The sequence below is a fragment of the Canis lupus genome, chromosome 12 (assembly GCF_003254725.2).
Source record: "Canis lupus dingo isolate Sandy chromosome 12, ASM325472v2, whole genome shotgun sequence".
NCBI classification, from domain to species: domain Eukaryota; kingdom Metazoa; phylum Chordata; class Mammalia; order Carnivora; family Canidae; genus Canis; species Canis lupus.
In genome coordinates this window covers 6,036,479-6,055,084 of record NC_064254.1, presented here as the reverse complement: position 1 = coordinate 6,055,084, position 18,606 = coordinate 6,036,479, and the positions used below count along the sequence as shown (strand labels likewise).

General features: G+C 40.8%; 1 protein-coding gene across 11 annotated transcripts in view; it reads right to left on the bottom strand.

Moving 5' to 3' along the window:
• The window catches only part of C12H6orf89 (chromosome 12 C6orf89 homolog), a 65,356-nt gene that overhangs the window by 46,613 nt on the left and 137 nt on the right, over positions 1-18,606 (bottom strand). For 4 of the 11 annotated variants that reach the window (XR_007401424.1, XM_049092548.1, XM_025418600.3 and 1 more), the window contains exons 2-4: positions 11,747-11,842; positions 5,997-6,204; positions 5,329-5,542 (exon numbers count right to left, since the gene is read on the bottom strand). Coding sequence is in view for 4 of the 11 variants with exons in the window: in XM_049092548.1 (XP_048948505.1) it covers positions 5,329-5,542; positions 5,997-6,204; positions 11,747-11,842 (518 nt within the window). In the remaining 7 variants the exon portion in view is untranslated. Of the gene's footprint in view, positions 1-5,328; positions 5,543-5,996; positions 6,205-10,627; positions 10,730-11,746; positions 11,843-18,302; positions 18,554-18,606 lie in introns of those variants that run through there. The other 7 variants (XR_007401425.1, XM_035697386.2, XR_007401428.1 and 4 more) reach the window with 6 other exon arrangements.

Here is an 18,606-nt window from a genome sequence, read left to right as displayed (position 1 = left end):
AAAATCCCCAACAGCAAAAGGAAAAGTACCCACACTCCCAATCTGGCCTCCATCTATCTGAAAAGGCTTCATCTGATGCATTCTCTATACATCTGGCTGGAACCATCACACTGCAAAGTGAGCAAAATCTCTCCCTGGAAAATAGCCAACAGCACATAGCAGACCATCCCATGTCATTCCTGTACACAGGTCTTCTTCAGCCACCTTACATGCTGTATCTCTTCTTTCTAGTCCTCTCTTTCTACCTATTCCCTCTTTGAGTAGCACCAGACAGATAGGCCTGCAGAAGTTGGGATGGTCATCACCCAACTTTCAATGTCTAAGGTTTCTTTATTTCAAATAACTTTAAACTAGCTGTTTTATATTTTAAAAAGGTGTGACAGGGATCCCTGGGTGGCGCAGCGGTTTGGCGCCTGCCTTTGGCCCAGGGCGCGATCCTGGAGACCCGGGATCGAATCCCACGTCGGGCTCCCTGGTACATGGAGCCTGCTTCTTCCTCTGCCTCTCTCTCTCTCTGTGACTATCGTAAATAAATTAAAAAATAAAAAAATAAATAAATAAATAAATAAATAAAAAGGTGTGACAGAGAAGTGAAATCCCACATATTACACACACACAGGAATATTACTCAATCATAAAAAGGATGAGAACTTGCCATTTGTGACAACACAGATGAACCTAGAGAGTAAATTATGCTAAGTGAAGTATTAAGTCAGGCAAAGACAAATACTCTAAGATTTCACTTACATGTGGAATCTAAAAAAAAAACAAAAAAAGTAGCAACAGACCCATAAATACAGAGAACAAACTGATGGTTGCTAGAGGAAAGAGGAGTGAGGGGGGACAGGCAAAATGGGTGAAGGAGACTGGGAGACACAGACTCCCAGTTATGGAGTGAATGAGTCACGGGGATGAAAGGCACAGCTTAGGGAATCCAGTCAATGGTAATGTAACGGCACAGTATGGGGACAGATGATAGCTACCCTTGTGGTGACCACAACATAACATACAGACTTGTTCAGTCACTGTGTTGTACACCTGAAACTAACATAATTATCATGTGTCAACTATATTTCTGTTTTTAAAAAATGGTCTCTAATTGTGAGACTTTGGTCAATCCTCTGGCACATCAGTCTCTTCATCTTTGAAACAATGGTTAACTACTCTGTGATTGTTGTGACAACTGAGAAAATACATGGCCGCTGATATACAGTAGGTGCTTGACACAGTTGCTATTATCCCCTCAAATTTTATTTGCAAATAAACGAATAGGATATTCCCTGAGGTCTGACTTTTCATCTTCAGGCACTGGCCTAGACTCTGATTAGGTCCTTAGTTCTAAGTCCATGAATGATCTGCTATTCTCACAACTCCTTCATACTACAAGATCTACGTTCATGGATGCATGAAGTTCCAATGCAGTTCAGATACAGAGATACACTTTCTCACTGTATATGAGGTCTCCTCAGTATAAATGGGTGTCATAATTAAAAATTATAGATGCCTAGGGGTGCCTGGCTGGCCCAGTCGGCAGAGCATGTGACTCCTTATCTCAGAGTTATGGGTTTGAGCCCCATGTTAGATGTAGATATTACTTAAAAATAAAATCTTTTTCAAAAAAAATTACAGATGCCTGAAGTAAACAAAATAATTTGGGCCGAACATGCAGGAGCCTGGCTTGGCTGAGGGTGAGACAGCAGGCAGTATGGCATGATGGAAAGAATACTAGAGTTAAGAAACAAAGGTTCAAGTACCAGTTTGGTATTTTGAGTTGGGTAAGCAAGTTACCTCCCCTCTCCTGTCCTCCATTTGCTCTTTACAAAATGGGGTTATGCACTAGATCCATGCTAAAGTTCCTTTTTAGCTCTAAGACTCAGCGATTCCATGGTAGGGTGAAAAATCAAGAGGATGGCTGGTAAGATCAAAGTGGATATAAAAATATGAGCCAGAGGGGGGTAAAACAAGAACTGAGAATTTGACTGAGAAGGGAAAACTATGAGTTAATAAGATAAAGGTTTCAAACAACAAGTCAAATATTACCCATAAGGGTGCAGACTGGGAAGATGAGCTGGGTTGAATGCCTAGGAAAAGACTAGATTGGGAAAATTCTAAAGAGCCAAGAGCTTAGCTTATCTTTGGATCTGTAGTATCAGCCACAAAACCTTGTTCCAGGCACTAGGGAGCTGAAATAAAGCTTCTGGTGAGCTGAGACAGAGTGCAGAACTCCCAAATCAACCTTTTTTCCCCCCAAAATCAACCGTTCCCCCCCCCCCCCAAATAAAACTTAAAGCTAGATTCTTCAGGTATACTGTGTAGCTACACACTACCCCCAGCAGAAGCTAAGAGCTCAGACTCTGAGGATAGGATGCCAAATCATGGTTTCACGACTTACTAGCCTTGGGACTTTGGGCAAGTGACCTAATGTCACTGTACTTCGGTGTCTCCATCCTTAAAACGGGCATAAAACCAGAACTTACTTCACAGGGATATTGTAAAGATTAAATGAGGCAACATATGGAAAACCCTTTGAACAAGGTCTGGCATCCGGTCAATACTAAGTAAGTGTCAGCTTATTTATTTTCTGCTACAGAGTGGGAGGATGACATGAGTCACTACAGAGTCACTTCATTTTTCGCATCAAGAGGATTCAGAAGCAGGGTTTCCTATCCAAGGCTGGAACCGAGAAAAAGAACCTTACTTCTGTTGCCTTTAGTTCCCCAGGTGGAGTCAAGAGGAAAAAGTACCAGAGGTCAGGAGGAAAGCTAGTACCATTGGTGGGGGTGCCTCGGGTACATCAGCACTGCATTGCCCTCCATCATTCTCAAAAGGCCACTGCAAAAAGTGTCAGATGACCAGGGGGTGGGGGGGATGGACAGACGGACAGATGACAGGTTACACAGACAAGCCAGCCTGTAGGAAATAATATGCTTGGGGGCCTTCCTTCAGGGTGCTGGATCTGTCATGCCATTCTCTCTACATTTATTTCAAAGTTATCACTAAGCAATCTTGAATAAAAGGCAGTTGTTTTTTGGTACCAAGACATTAGGAATAATAACTTTATTTTTTTCCTTTTCTAGCCCTCTTGCAGGCCCAGTTCCTATTTCTTGTACCTAATTCTCCCCAATATGTTTCTATTTACTCCTTATAATATATGCATTCTTTAGTTTCCTCCCAAATTATATGCAAAATACTATTAGTTTTACGTGGCCACAGCTTCCCAGAATGATTATACGCAGGAAAATATGGTGCATCAATATCCACATTTACAAGTAAAAGCAGCACTTTTAATAGAGTCAACAACATTAGAGCTAAAACCACACCCTTCCAATGCTTTCTCTTTACAACTGAGCTTCAAGGAGTACATTTTATTTCCATCTGCAAGGCAAAATATTCATTTGGAGTAGACCCAACAGTTAGGCTTGCTGATGAGACGCTAAGGTTTCTTGAATTATTAGACTCTGATTTAGAGAATAAGGAATCATGGTCCAACAACTCTCACTTCTTAATTCAATAGCCTGTGGAAATTTCCCTTATAGGATGGGGAGAAAAGAAAGTAACTACCATCAGCTTGGTGCTAAACACCGCTGACTTCATCTCTGTGTGCCAAAGAGCAGAAGATACCTTGAGGGAGGCAGTGAGAGGAAGACTAGAAAGGAGGCTGATGCATGTGAGGAAGCACCATAGACTGGCCTGACAAGTTTCTCTGGATCTTTCCCTCACGTGCTCTGGACCTTCCTGATAAGGGTGTTGGAAACATCTTTTTTTTTTTAAGCTTTGTTGATGCCTTTTTTTTTTTTTTTTTGGATGACATTTGAAAAACAACCCTAATTTATACCTGGAATTAAAAACTTTCTATATATGAGCTAATTAAGGAAAAAAAAAACCTCACGAGGCTTTTTGTCTTATGTTCCTTCCCTCTGATTTTAGTATAATTTTGGATATCTTTCCATAATTTCCTCCCTCGAGTATACAAAAATAGCTTTCAAAGAAGACTCAGTCCAAGTGATCTTTATGACAGACTAGATCTTGGCTTAAAGAGTGGCATTATAGGGGGATCCCTGGGTGGCTCAGCGGTTTAGCGCCTGCCTTCAGCCCAGGGTGTGATCCTGGAGTCCTGGGATCGAGTACCACATCAGGCTCCCTGCGCGGAGCCTGCTTCTCCCTCTGCCTGTGTCTCTGCCTCTCTCTCTCTCTCTCTGTGTCTCTCATGAATAAATAAATAAAATCTTTAAAAAAATAAATAAAATAAAGAGTGGTATTATAAAGCGTAACTTCCAATAGGAAATTTTGCTGGAAACAACACTGAAGAGGAAACATACTTCCTAAGCCTAAAGGTTTCAGAACACAGTTACACAAAAAGTTCTGAAATCCATCTGTGAAATTAATCTACATATTCCTTCATATAGGCAATAAGATTAACACAAACAAAATAATAAAATCCCCCCTTCTTTCTCAAAAAGTAAATTTCAAGTCTTATATTATGCTATTCTCAAAAGGAAAGTCTCAAATGGTGTGTCAGACTAGAAATTCCTGTGCTGCAACTGATGGCACCATTACTAAGTTTAAGTGCCTCTTAAGTCCAATTGATTGGCCAAAATGAACACTTCAGAGTATTAAATAAGCACACTGTGAAACAGAGAAAAGACTAAACTAAAAGACCATGACAAAATGGGACAAAAACCTAGTCCAACAGGCAAGGACTATTAGAGGACCTGGTTAAAAGTAAACTGGACTCAGATGCTTTCAGTAAATCAAGAGCTATTTATTAAAATGTCTATTACGGGGGATCCCTGGGTGGCGCAGCGGTTTGGCTGCCTGCCTTTGGCCCAGGGCGCGATCCTGGAGACCCGGGATCGAATCCCACGTCGGGCTCCCCGTGCATGGAGCCTGCTTCGGGCTCCCGGTGCATGGAGCCTGCTTCTCCCTCTGCCTCTCTCTCTCTGTGTGTGACTATCATGAATAAATAAAAATAAAAAAAAATATATCTATTACGGAGAGGGTACACAGGGGAGAAAAGGATGAATAAGACAGGTTCAGATCCTTCCTATAAACAAAAACACTCCTCTCTATCACATGTGCTTTGGAATCAGGGGGTTTGAATATGGCTCCCCCAGAAGTGTTTTTCTGGCAAGTTTCTTAATCTCTCTGAGCCTCAGTTTCTCAATCTGCAAAACAGGGATAATAAAACCCATCCCACAGTTTTGGTGGGGACTGAATTAAATGAGACAAGATAGGGAAAGTGTCTTTCATTAGATGTCAATACATGATACTCCTTTCCCATTGTATACTGTCAAGAAAGCTGATAAGTAGTAAAATGCAGCATTCTACCTGGAAAGAGTCTGTCTTCATCACCCCCATGCAGAGGAACTCCCTTATTTTCTGGCATATACTTCTTGGCAATGGGCAAGGACATCAGCCGGATGTGATGGATGAGTGAGCGCCAGGTGTGAGCTCCAGAAAGCACCGGTTCAGGTGGTAATGGGCTGAAAGGTTGAATCACAAAGTAGGCAGTGAGCAAGATTAATCCCAGGGTTACAAGGACCTATAAGGAAAGACAGGGAAAGGATTAATGATTGTCTCCAGAAACAAAATACTTTAATGCCAAGGAAAAAACCGACCTCTTCTATTATTTCCAATGTGCCTTAGGAACTAATCCATTTTCATAAACAAGCTATTTACATTCACTTCTGAAAACATTTAAAGTTTGAGAACTATGAGGATTGCAAGGCTCCCCAAGCTTCTATCATATGACCTGGGGCTATGTCCACCATTAAAAACTACACACAAATACAGTCTAACTATACATAGCTTTCATCTAGGATACTTAACAAAATAGTCAAGTTTCCTAGAAACACATGGTAACAAAGGCATTTGTTTATTTATTTATTCCCAGAACAATGAAGGTTCAGTGGTGGAATAGCCAACAGCAGTTTTGGGAGAGAAAGTTGAAGAGTTTGTGCTCTGTAAGGTATCTCCACATCGGAACACATTTTTACCTTATAAATCGCTATCAGAAGAGGATACTGGGGCGGCCCCCTCTGAGGTTCATTCTTTTCCAGCAGCTGTCGGATAAATTTTTCAATTGCCTTCTCTGACATGCCACACTGATGGCCTGTTTGTCTCACCAGATCAACAGTCTCTGAAAGTTTGTCATAAATGCTGAGCTCATTGGCAGCAAGATCCATGTCTTCCAATACAAAATCCCTGAGAGAAAGAAAATAAAATGTAAAAAGGAGGATGGTTTATTTCAAGTACTTCCTCCTCAAAGCTCCTTCCTTTAGAAAGGTGCTTCCTGACTACCTACGGAGCAGGACCAACTTTGTTTTTCCCAACCCACTGCAGGCCAATGATGTTTTGCTTTTTTTTTTTTTTTTTTAATATTTTATTTATTCATGAGAGACAGAAAGAGAGGCAGAGACACAGGCAGAGGGAGAAGCAGGCTCTATGCAGGGAGCCCAACGTGGGACTAGATGCCTGGTCCCCAGGATCACGCCCCAGGGTGAAGGCGGCGCTAAACCTTTGAGCCACCCGGGCTGCCCCAGGCCAATGCTTTTTAAGCATTCCTTAATTGTGAGCTAGTAACAGTTTTAAGGACCAGCACCAGTTGCCACACACTTTGAGCAGTACTAGTCTAGAGCACAATAAATCCCTAATAGCATTCTGAAACATTAGTGCCGTCCAAAATGACTGCTGAAACCAAAATGACTGCTGAAACCAATCACAAGAGGTCCGCTACTGGTAATTTACTTGAATAAAAAGAAATGCAATATGGAGTGTTGTTGATTTTATTTCTTGGGCATTTACATAAGATATGCCTTTTAGCAACATAGAGGGAGGAACTAATCACTGAAAGCCAGATTTACTGTGGGGAACATGCTGATATGCTTTGTTACTGGCAGAGCAAGAATTCCAGGCAACACAAAAACCATGGCTCTGGGACTCTTCAGACCTTGCAGGTTGCAGTCCTCATGCTTTTCTGCAAATAGGATTTTAGACAATAAAGAGCCTTTTATTTGTATTTCTATATACTTAAAAGACCTAAGATCTTTCATTTCAAAATTCAACTTGTTCTCATAGTTACTTCAGAGCAAAATTGTTTCACAGTGGCCATTGAGAATAAAAGGTAAAAATCAAAGTGGTAAAGTAGAATACTCACTTGTAACATCTGTAAAATGCAATTAAATAGTTCTTTTTAAAAAAGTGTTTCTTACAAAACAGTATTTTCCTTCATTTACAGAAGGAAAAATAGTACTTGGGATTTATGCTCTCTTCTATTGGTCTTTTTCTCTCTTAAATGTAAAGGTCCTTTTATCTCACATACTTCAATCCCAAAGTACTTCTAACCCCAAACAGCACTGACATGGTACAATTCTATTTTTTTTTTAGTAAGGAGATGCTGCCCCCTGTAGAGCAGAGGACAACAGTCTTTGGAGCTCAGTGGAGAAAAGCAGGCCCGCAGTGCCACCAACCAGCAAGCCCTCAGCCTATCTCCCCCTCTGGCAGCGCCTCCTGGACTGTTTGGTTCTCTTTAGGACTATTAACTCTTTAGTTCACTAGTTTTCATTAGAATCACCTGGAGAGTTTTTAATGAACGCTCATACCAGGGCCTCAACCCAAACCAATTAAATCAGAATCAGACTTCTAATGGTGAATTAACAGGCAGGGAATATCAACTTTGGGGAATTGGTTTGGGAGGGGAGAACACCCCACACCCAAAGAGGCTAAATCCCTTCTCCAAAGTCTTTGCTCTTGCTCAGTGTATGGTTTTTGTTTGTTTGTTTTTTAAGATTTCATTCATTGATTCATGAGACACACACACAGAGAGGCAGAGACACAGGCAGAGGGAGAAGCAGGCTCCATGCAAGGAGCCTGACGACGTGGGACTTGATCCCGGGTCTCCAGGATCACGCCCTGAGCGCCTAACCGCCAAGCCACCTGGGCTGCCCTGGTGTGTTTTTTATAGGCTTTCATTTCAAGGTTCGGATAAAAGGATGGTATAAACTCTTTTTAAAAATGTGTATTTTCAACAAATGGTGCTGAGACAACTAGTTATCTACATGCAAAAGAATGTGAAGTAGGACCCTTTCTTCTACCATACACAAAAAGTAACTCAAAATGGATCAAAGACATAAACTTAACTGAAACTATAAACTCTTAGAAGAAAACATAGGGGAAAATCTTCATGACATTGGATTAGGCAATGGTTTCTTAGGGCACCAAAAGCATAAGCAGCAAAAGAAAAAAATTACATTACATTACATTAAATTAAATTAAATTAAAATTTAACAATTTTTGTACTGCAAATGATACCATTTAGGAAAAGTGAAATGACAACCCAAAGAATGGGAGAACATATTTGCAAACCATATATCTGATAAGAGACTGGTATTCAAACATTTTTTTTTTATTTTTTTAATTTATTTATGATAGGCACACAGTGAGAGAGAGAGAGGCAGAGACACAGGCAGAGGGAGAAGCAGGCTCCATGCACCGGGAGCCCGACGTGGGATTCGATCCCGGGTCTCCAGGATCGCGCCCTGGGTCAAAGGCAGGCGCCAAACCGCTGCGCCACCCAGGAATCCCAAGAGACTGGTATTCAAAGTACAAAAAGAATTATTACAACTCAATAATAGATGACCCAATTTTAAAATGGGCAAAGGATGTGAATAGACATTTCTCCAAAGAAGATACACAAATGGCCAATAAATTCATGAAATGATGTTCAACATCATTAGCCATCAAGGAAATACAAATCAAAACCACAAAGACACCACTTCACAACCACTGGGATGGCTATAATCAAAAAGTCAGATAATAAGTTGGCAAAGATGTTGAGCACCCGGAACCCTTGTACGCTGCTGGTGGGAATATGATATGGTACAGCTACTTTGGAAAACAGTTTGACAGTTTCTCAAAAATTTAAACACAGAGTTATCATATGATCCAGTAATTCCACTTGTATGAACCCAAGAGAACTTAAAACATATTTCCACATAAAAACTTGTACAAGAATATCATATCCAAGCAGCATTATTCATAATAGCTCAAAAATAAAAGCAATCTAAATATCCATGAACTACTAAATGGATGGATAAAATGTGGTATATCCATACAATGAAATACTATTGGACAATAAAAATGAATAAAGTATGGGATCCCTGGGTGGCTCAATGGTTTAGCACCTGCTTTCGGCCCGGGGCGTGTTCCTGGGGTCCTGGGATAGAGTCACGAGTCGGGCTCCCTGCGTGGAGCCTGCTTCTCCCTCTGGCTGTGTCTCTGCCTCTCTCTCTCTCTCACATGAATGAATAAATAAAATCTTTTTAAAAAAATGAATAAAGTATTGATATATGCTACAACATAGGTGAACCTTGAAAATACTACGCTAAGTGGAAGAAGACAGTCACAAAAGATCACATAATGCTACATCAATAAAATGCAAAAAAGTCAAGAACAGAGGCGATCTATAGAGACAGGAAGTAATAAGTGGTTATCCAGGGGAGAGACAGGAGAAGAATGGGGAGTGTTAGTAAATACAGGGTCTCTTTCTAGAGTGAGAAAAATGTTCTAAACTGAAATTGTGGTGATAGGGGCATCCCAGGTGGCTCAGCGGTTTAGCGCTGCCTTTAGCCCAGGGTGTGATCCTGGAGACCCGGGATCGAGTCCCACGTCGGGCTCCCTGCATGGAGCCTGCTTCTCCCTCTGCCTGTCTCTCTGTGTCTCTCATGAATGAATAAATAAAATCTTTAAATAAATAAATAAATAAATAAATAAATAAATAAATAAATAAATAGATTGTGGTGGTAGTTGCACAACTTTGTGAGTATACTAAAAATATGCTAAAAATGTACACTGAATTATACATTTCAAATGGGTGAATTTTATGGCATATAAAGCTCCATAAAGACATTTAAAAAATGTGTATTTCTAGAATTTGAACCTAAGCTTGTTGTGGTATTTATTACACTACACTGCTATGATCTAAGTCACTTGGTCTATATCCTCATCTAAAAAATAAAAGGACTAAACTAAGGTTTTCAAAGTCTCCTTTGGCTCTAAAATTTTAAGAGTAAATGAAGACTTCAGGAAGTAGAAAAAATTCAATTCATTAGAAACTAAAGACTAGTGCTGAACTGCATTCCTATGTTACCACTTCCTGTTATGCCATCCTATATACCAGGCACAGTGAAAAATTATCTTAATAAATTATCACATCAATCCCAGAAGGTAGGTGTGATTTTTTTTAAGTTTTTAATTTTAATTCCAGTATAGTTAACATACAGTGTTCTATCAGTTTCAGGTGTACAATATGATTCAAGAATTGTATACATTACCCAGTGCTCATCATAGTTAAGTGTACTTTTAATCTCCTTCATCTTTTTACCCCACCCACCCCACCAACCTCCCCTCTGGCATGCCTCAGTTTGTTCTCTATAGTTAAGAGTCTGATTTTTGTTTTGTCTCTTTCTTTGCTTTCTTTGTTTTGCCAAAAGGTAGGTGTGATTAATCCCATTTCACAGATATTGAAACTAAGACTCAGAAAGGTTCCATAACTTGCTGGGATGTGAAGTCAGGTGTGCCTGACTTCAGGGCTGATGCTTTTAATCTTTATGTATGCTGCCTCCCTTACCAAGTATTTTCCTATTCTGAGCTGGTGCAGAAACCACACTGTGTCGCTCGATTATCAAAACTGAGTGGTTGAGAACTGGAAAAGTGACAACTACAATGATTCCTGGAAAAAGAATAAAGCAGCAACTTATTACAATATTTTCCATATCATGATTTTGTGACTAGTGATTCTAGAGACAGCATTTTTCTGTTGAAATTAACAAGGACATTCTAGGCAAGCAAGCAAAGATAATGTTCATTCAAACAAACTACAATTAATTACCCAACAATATCCAGTCAAAATCCATTAAAATTCAGTAAAAAAAAAAAAAAAAAAAAAAAAACAGAAAAGAGAGCAGTGAGAATTCTAGAAAAAATTTCAGTAAAAAATTTTAAAATGTTGGAAGGTGGAGCAAATGTAGGTATCCCTCAGGCAGAAAAAAACATCATATTAGTGTGCCTTTAGGAGAACCGTGAAGGGAACAAAAGTGTAAGCGAGGAGAGCCAACTACCATCTTTTCTGATGACTATTTCACAACTTTCATAAATCTCCGCCTAATTTTAATATACATAAACATCTCACTAGACTCCCAGTCTGTATTGCAAAAACAATGGGATTTTTTTTTTTTTTTGTAATTCAAGTAATTTTTTGTAATTCAATACAATGGCATTACGATACTGAATATATTTTTGCAAGCTGTACATCCTTCTTCCTGGACATTCTGACATATTTCCCAAGTTACTGGAAGGGGCATTACTAATAATTTCATAAAGTTTTTAAGAGCACATGGGGATCTTCATAAGAAGCCCTTCTTTCGGCTTTGGTTAGACCAGTGGTCCTCAACGGGGGTGATTCTGGACAGACGACATTTGGAAAGTCTGGAGACATTTTTGGTGTTCACATTTGAGGGGTACTGGCATCTAGTAGATATGATGTTAATTAAATACACACAAATAATGTTTCTTTGGGTTGGGATTTCATACTAGCAAAGTAGCACCCTTGCTGTAATCTGAAAGTTGGCCCTCAACACAATGATTTATATTACAAAAAAAAAAAAAAGTCAAACACCAAGTCATGACTAAGAAACAAGTATCAGGGGACTGACTGTAATCAGTTGAGCCTTGACGGCAATCCCTTTACCTCCAGAAAGAAAGAAGATCCAACTCTGGCAGGAATGAACTTTGCCACAGAGGGAAGTTCCAAAGAGTGAGCTTGACTCCCAACAGTGGCTTACACCTGCAAGGGCACAGGCAGGGTCACTAGCAGAATTATGACAATCAAGGTATCATGCACTACCCTAGACATAATAAATTGCCAGAACCTCTGAGAGTGGGACCCAGGTGCAGAAGTATTCAAGCTCTTCCCTGTTGATTAAAGGCACACCCTCAATTAGGAGACACTGCTTTAGAACAGCAGGTCTCAACTAGGGGTGATTTTATTCTCTGGGGGACATCTGGCAAAGTCTGAAGATATTTTAGATTGTCAAAACTGGAGGGGCACCCCTGGCATCTAGGCGGTAAAGACTAAACGTCCTACAGGGACAGGCCCCCATAACAAAGAACTGTCCCACTCAAACTGGTTAAGAGTGCTAAGGTTAAGAAATATTGCTTTCAAGGGAGGCCAGGGTGGAGATGAGGGGGGAGGTAAACTAGGAGGCTGTTCACTTCAGAAGGAGCATCTAAGGAATAGAAGGAAGCCACTGACAGCTCTGATGAGATGTTCTCCACAATTCCTTCTGGGTCTCAGTCTAGAAAAAAAACAGGACAGAGGCACAGCTGATAGAATGACTCTGACAGAACTTACCAATAAAAATGATTTAAAGCAGAAAATAGATTAAGAGGTCAGACTGCTTTGTCCTGTTTAATACAGAATTCCTTTATAGTTATAAATACATCCTAAACACTGATTTGACATCACCCAGGAGGTTCTTAGTTTTCCAAACTAAACAGCTGTGCCAACTACGCAACTCTGAGACGCAATATTGATGTATCTAGCTAAAACATGAAAGGAGAAATGCTATAATTCAAAAAGAAAGTTTCAAAAGTCCATCTAAATAAGTCCTAATTAGGGGCGCCTGGGTGGCTCAGTTGGTTAAGCATCTACCTTCAGCTCAGGTCATGATCCTGGGGTCCTGGGATTGAGCCCTGCATCAGGTTCCCTGCTCCCTCTGCCCTACCCTTCCACTCCCCTCTGCTTGCTTTCTCTCTCTCAAATAAATAAAATCTTTAAAAAATATAAATATGTCCTAATCTTCAATAGTAGGGGCAATATCCAGAGTAATATTAAATTTTCTTTTCTAGTACTAGGTTCTTTAGTACTATGCTAGCTATGCAGTTTGATAATCCATTCCTCAGTTTTAGGAACAAATTCCATTCTATTTTATCCATTGATTCCCATCAATTGAAGATGTTCTACTAAAAGGAAAAACATGAGGCCTTTGGATTGTGATAAAAATCACTAAGAAAAAATAAACATCGGGATCCCTGGGTGGCGCAGCGGTTTAGCGCCTGCCTTTGGCCCAGGGCGCGATCCTGGAGACCCGGGATCGAGTCCCACGTCGGGCTCCCGGTGCATGGAGCCTGCTTCTCCCTCTGCCTGTGTCTCTGCCTCTCTCTCTCTCTGTGTAACTATCATAAATAATAAATAAAAATTAAAAAAAAAAGAAAAAAGAAACATCATATTAAAAGGAAAAATAGCTGATGAATATTAAAACAACAGGACTTAAAAGAGTAGGGATTTAAAAATGTAGAAAGTGCTTAAAATGTACAACTGAGGGAAATCTTTTTTGTAGTTTTATCATCACTTGACTCTTTCTGGACATCTCTGTCCAGTGAAACTTAGTGAGTCATACTTTCTTCACTCGCTGAAAATATGCCTCTTCCACTTTTTCCAATTGCTTATTTTGAAAAATTTCAAGATTCCAGAAAAGCTGAAATGGTACAATAAACACTTGTATATCCTTTACTTATTAGATTTGTCGATTGTTAACATATGACCACATTTGTTTTATCTGTCACTTCTCTTTCTGCTTTTGCCAAAACCACTTAAAAGTTAGTTGCAACACTTCATGGAATCACTTCTAAATATTTCAGCATGCATCTCCTCAGAGTAAGGACACTGTTGTACTTAATCATAAGCATAATTATCATACCTATTAAGACAACTCTCTAACATTACCTAATATCCACTCCACAGTCAAATTTCTGTTAAAAAAAAAAAAAGCCATATAGTTTTTTAGAAACCCAGGATCCAATCAATTGTCATCCAATCACAACTAGCTATCATGTCTCTATGGTCTATTTAAATCTAAAACAGATCCTGGGTTTGTTTGTTGTTTTGCCCTTTATGATATGAACATATTTGAAGTAGTAACCCCCACATTTTAAAACTTATTTCTACCTGGTCCTATCCACACCTTTTCCAGTTTCTACCATTAAAACAACAACGACGACGACAACCCCTTCCTTCAGAGCCAACCTCCTTTACAAAAAAATTTAAAAAGACAAAACTTCACCTTCTTCTTTCTCGGGTCTCCATTTGTTTATTAACCTCTTGAAATCATATTTTTGCCCCCCTCACACCACTGATACTACTCTCACTCAGGTCACCAGTGGTTCTCTACATGCCAAGTCCAAAGGATGTTTTCTCAACTATCACCTTACCTGACCTCTCTGCAGAAGCTGCTATTGCTATCTATGCTCTCCCTCAAGTGCTCTCAAACTCTGGCATAATTCTTTCTCTTTTCTGAAAGACTATACCCCTGAATGCTGGTATTCATCACAGTTGTCCTTGATCCTCTCACTTCCTCCATAACTTTTTTTTTTAAGATTTTATTTATTTGGGATCCCTGGGTGGTGCAGCAGTTTGGCGCCTGCCTTTGGCCCAGGGCGCGATCCTGGAGACCCGGGATCGAATCCCACGTCGGGCTCCCGTTGCATGGAGCCTGCTTCTCCCTCTGCCTGTGTCTCTGCGCCTCTCTCTCTCTGTGACTATCATAAATAAATAAAATTTTGAAAAAAAAAAAGATTTTATTTATTTATTCATGAGAGACACAGAAAGAGGCAGAGCCATAGGCAGAGGGAGAGACGGGCTCTCCACAAAGAGCCCAACACAGGACTCAATCCCAGGACCCTGGGATCATGACCTGAGCCAAAGGGAGATGCTCAAATACTGAGACACCCAGGTTTCCCATCATTCCCTCCATGGCTTTAACCACCACCTATTAGTGATTCCCAAATCTCTTCTCCAGTCTTAAACTCTCCAGAACTCCAGACCCATCCATCTATCTACCAGACACAATGACCGAAATTTCCTGCTGTACCCCTCTATGTAATGTGTCCATAACTGACTTCTTATTGTCCCCCTGTAACTCATTTCTCCTACTATATTGTTTTGGAATTTATATCTGTTTTGGAACAGAAATACTAGTTCTCCAAATTTAAAACCCTCTTCCTTCTTCCTCACCACCAATGAACTGATCACTAAATCCTCAATTCCACCTCCTTTATGGTTCCCACATTCATCATCTCCTCTTTAGTCCTACATTAATGGCAGTGAAGGCCCTCAACATTCTCTCCATGGACCATCACAAAGATATACTTAATCTCTATACTATCCTCCTCTCCAATCCATCCTCTACTCTCCACAAATTGCTTTTCTGAAACACAAACTAGTTCATGTTACTTGTCTGTTTAAAGCAACTTCCCTGAGGGCGCCTGGGTGGCACAGCTGGTTAAGCATCTGACTTTTGATTTTGGCTTAGGTCAAGACCTCAGGTTTGTGAGATCAAGATCCAGATCAAGACCCAGCATAGAGTCTGTTTAAAATTCTCTCCAAAAAAATAAATAAATAAAAAAATAAAATAAAATAAAATAAATAAAAATAAATAAAATTCTCTCCAGGGACGCCTGAGCCTGAGTAGCTCAGGGGTTGAGCCTCTGTCTGCAGCGGGGGGGGGGGGGGGGGGGGGGGGGGGGGGGAATCCCAGGTCCCAGGAATCAAGTCCCCATCTGACTCCCTGCAAGGGGCCTGCTTCTCCCTCTATTGTCTCTGTGTCTCTCAAGAATAAATTAATGAAATCTTTAAAAAAAAATCCTCTCTCTTCCTCTCTAAAAAATAAATAAAGCAACTTCCTTGAATCCCCATGCCCTGCTGCAGAACAATTTAGCACCATGGGTTAAGCAAGCAATGGAGTTGGGAAAAGCTGGATAATTCCTTGATCTTCCATCTCCTCTAGCCATGAGACACAACTTAATCTAACCTCAGAGTTTTCATTATTTTATGAAACGAGGATAACTCTGTTTCCAACACTGTCATTAATGGATTACAAGATGATAAATGTAAAGCATTTGTCCCGATACCCAAATTTAATATTTAATAATATAAGATGAAGTCCAGATTACTTAGCATGGCCCTTTCCAACCTGGTCACTGATTACCTGTTCAGTCTCATTTCCCATTCCTTCCACACACATTTCACTGCCATATCATTACACATCTTTTTGCTTTTGCACAAATAATTTCCTCTGCCTAAAAAGTCTAGCTCCCGTGCTTTTCCAATGAATGAACTCCTTATTTCAGCCGCGATGTTTGTCCTTGGAACCTTAAACACAACCCTTATCATTCGGTATTATACCTATTTCCATGTCTCCTCACACTAAATTGTTTCTTGTGTTAAAAAGAAAATCAAAGGCCCAAAATGGTGTCCCTTAGCTTCAGTCAGTTAACCAAGACTTACCACCTAACCTAACTGCACTTTCAAAATCCCCTAAAACTTTAACCAATCAACATGGAATTTCTGGTCAGCTCTAGAGAATTTACTGATAGAACTCCTCCCATTCAGAGTGACTTTGCCTTTTAAAAAAAAAAGGGTCTTGGGGATCCCTGGGTGGCTCAGCGGTTTCGCACCTGCCTTCAGCCCAGGGCCTGATCCTGGAGTCCTGGGATCGAGTCCCATGTTGGGCTCCCTGCATGGAGCCTGCTTCTCTCTCTCTCTCTCTCTATCATAAATAAATAAAAATAAATCTTAAAAAAAAAAGGGGGGTCTTTATTCTACACTCTTATTTTTTTAAAAGATTTTATTTGTTTTTAGAGAGAGAGAGTGAATGAGGGGAGGGGCAAAGGGAGAATCTCAACTGAGCACCTCCCACCCCCCACCCCCCCCAACTAGGGCTCCATCTCACAACCAAGATCATGATCTAAGCTGGAATCAAGAGTTGGATGCTTAACCAATTGAGGTACTCAGGCACCCCTCCACTTTTTTTTTTAAGATTTTATTTATTTGAGAAAGACAGAGAAAGAGAGATAGCAAGAATAGGGGGGAGAGGGAGAAGCAGGCTACCCTGACAGGAGGCTCAACCCCAGGACCCCAGGATAATAACTGTAGCTCAAGGCAGACACTTAACTAACTGAGCCACCCAAACGCCCCCCACCAACCTTTTAAAGATTGTATTCTTTATTTGAGAGAGACAGAGATAGCGATGGAGACCCTCTCTACTTTTAAAAACCTTTCCTTTCCTGTAGCCCTAGAAGCTCCCCTCTACTTGCTAGATGGAATGCTGCCGGATTCATGAATTGAATAAAGCCAACTGTATCTTTAAAACTTACTCATTTGAATTTTTGTTATTTAACACGTGAAAGCAAGAGATAAATGGAATACATAACAACAGAAAAAACTAAGAACAGACATGGAAATTCACCTCAGGGAAAGGAAACCTAATCAATGTCTACTAAACAAATGCATAGGAAGGCTCCAAAGCGATCGTTCATTCCCAAACTATTCATTTTACCTCTTATTGTTCTTATTCTTAAAAATACATCAGCCTAAGGAGGCTTTAGATGAAAACTAAATGGAAGGTTTAGGAACCTCCCATTTAGACAATCTCTATGCTGTTCTAGGGCAGCTGTAAGAGGAACAGGGATTCAAACCAGGTCTTGAAAACTGTTTTGGGGAATCCCTGGGTGGCTCAGTGGTTTGGCGCCTGCCTTCAGCCCAGGGTGTGATCCTGGAGACCCGGGGTTGACTCCCACGTCGGGCTCCCTGCATGGAGCCTGTTTGTCCCTCTGCCTGTGTCTCTGCCCCTCTCTCTGTCTCTCATGAATAAATAAATAAAATCTTTAAAGAAAAAAAAAAAAGAAAACTGTTTTGGTCAAAAGCAGAAAGGGCCTGACGGGCAACAAAGGTATGCAAGCTGGCCTATGTGAACTGCAGTCAAAACTTCGATGTAGAAAAATTGTATTTGGGTTGTTCTTTGCAGAGAAATTGTGATAAACTCAAATGCACAATTTTATTAAGGGACAAATGCTCATAGAGCATTCCACCAAGGGAACAACCAAATGAGCAACCTTATTAAAAAGTCGGAGGTAATATGTATCTGGAAGTAGTTCCTATTACAAAGTGATGACTGACTAATGTACTCGCAAATACCAAGGCTATGCAGGCTCTTAAGCAGGAGGTGTGCCAGCAGGGTTAATGATCTTAAAACACTATGGAACACTAGACAGGCGATTTTTCTGTACTAAAAGGTGATAACGAACCGCTCAACCGGCCAAACCAACTTTCTGGAATTCTAGATGCTACGCTATTATGTACCAAGTCCACACTTAAAATGTTTCCTCATAAAATAAAAAATAAAAGATAAATTTCCTCAATAGGAAAAGATATGGGGGGGGGGGCGGGGAATCTATTCTCAGTATACCAAAAAAATTAGAGATCCGTCAGCAAGGCAGGGACATCGAGACTTGGCTGGCGCCAGTCGTGTTTCGGACACTGCTGTGACCGGCCCCGCCGAGCCAAGGAAAGCAAAGCCGTCTTGAAGGAGCCGACCCTGGCGGGGGGCTGGGGAGGAGTCGCCGGGGGGCCGTCAGTCTGCGAAACACCCGCGGCTCAGATACGGGGCTTGCGCAGGGGCAAGCGGCTGCGCGAGGATGTCACAGACGGGCGCGGCGGTGAGGCTGTCACACGGCGGCCGCCCCCCTCCCGGCCTCGGGCCCCAGTCACTC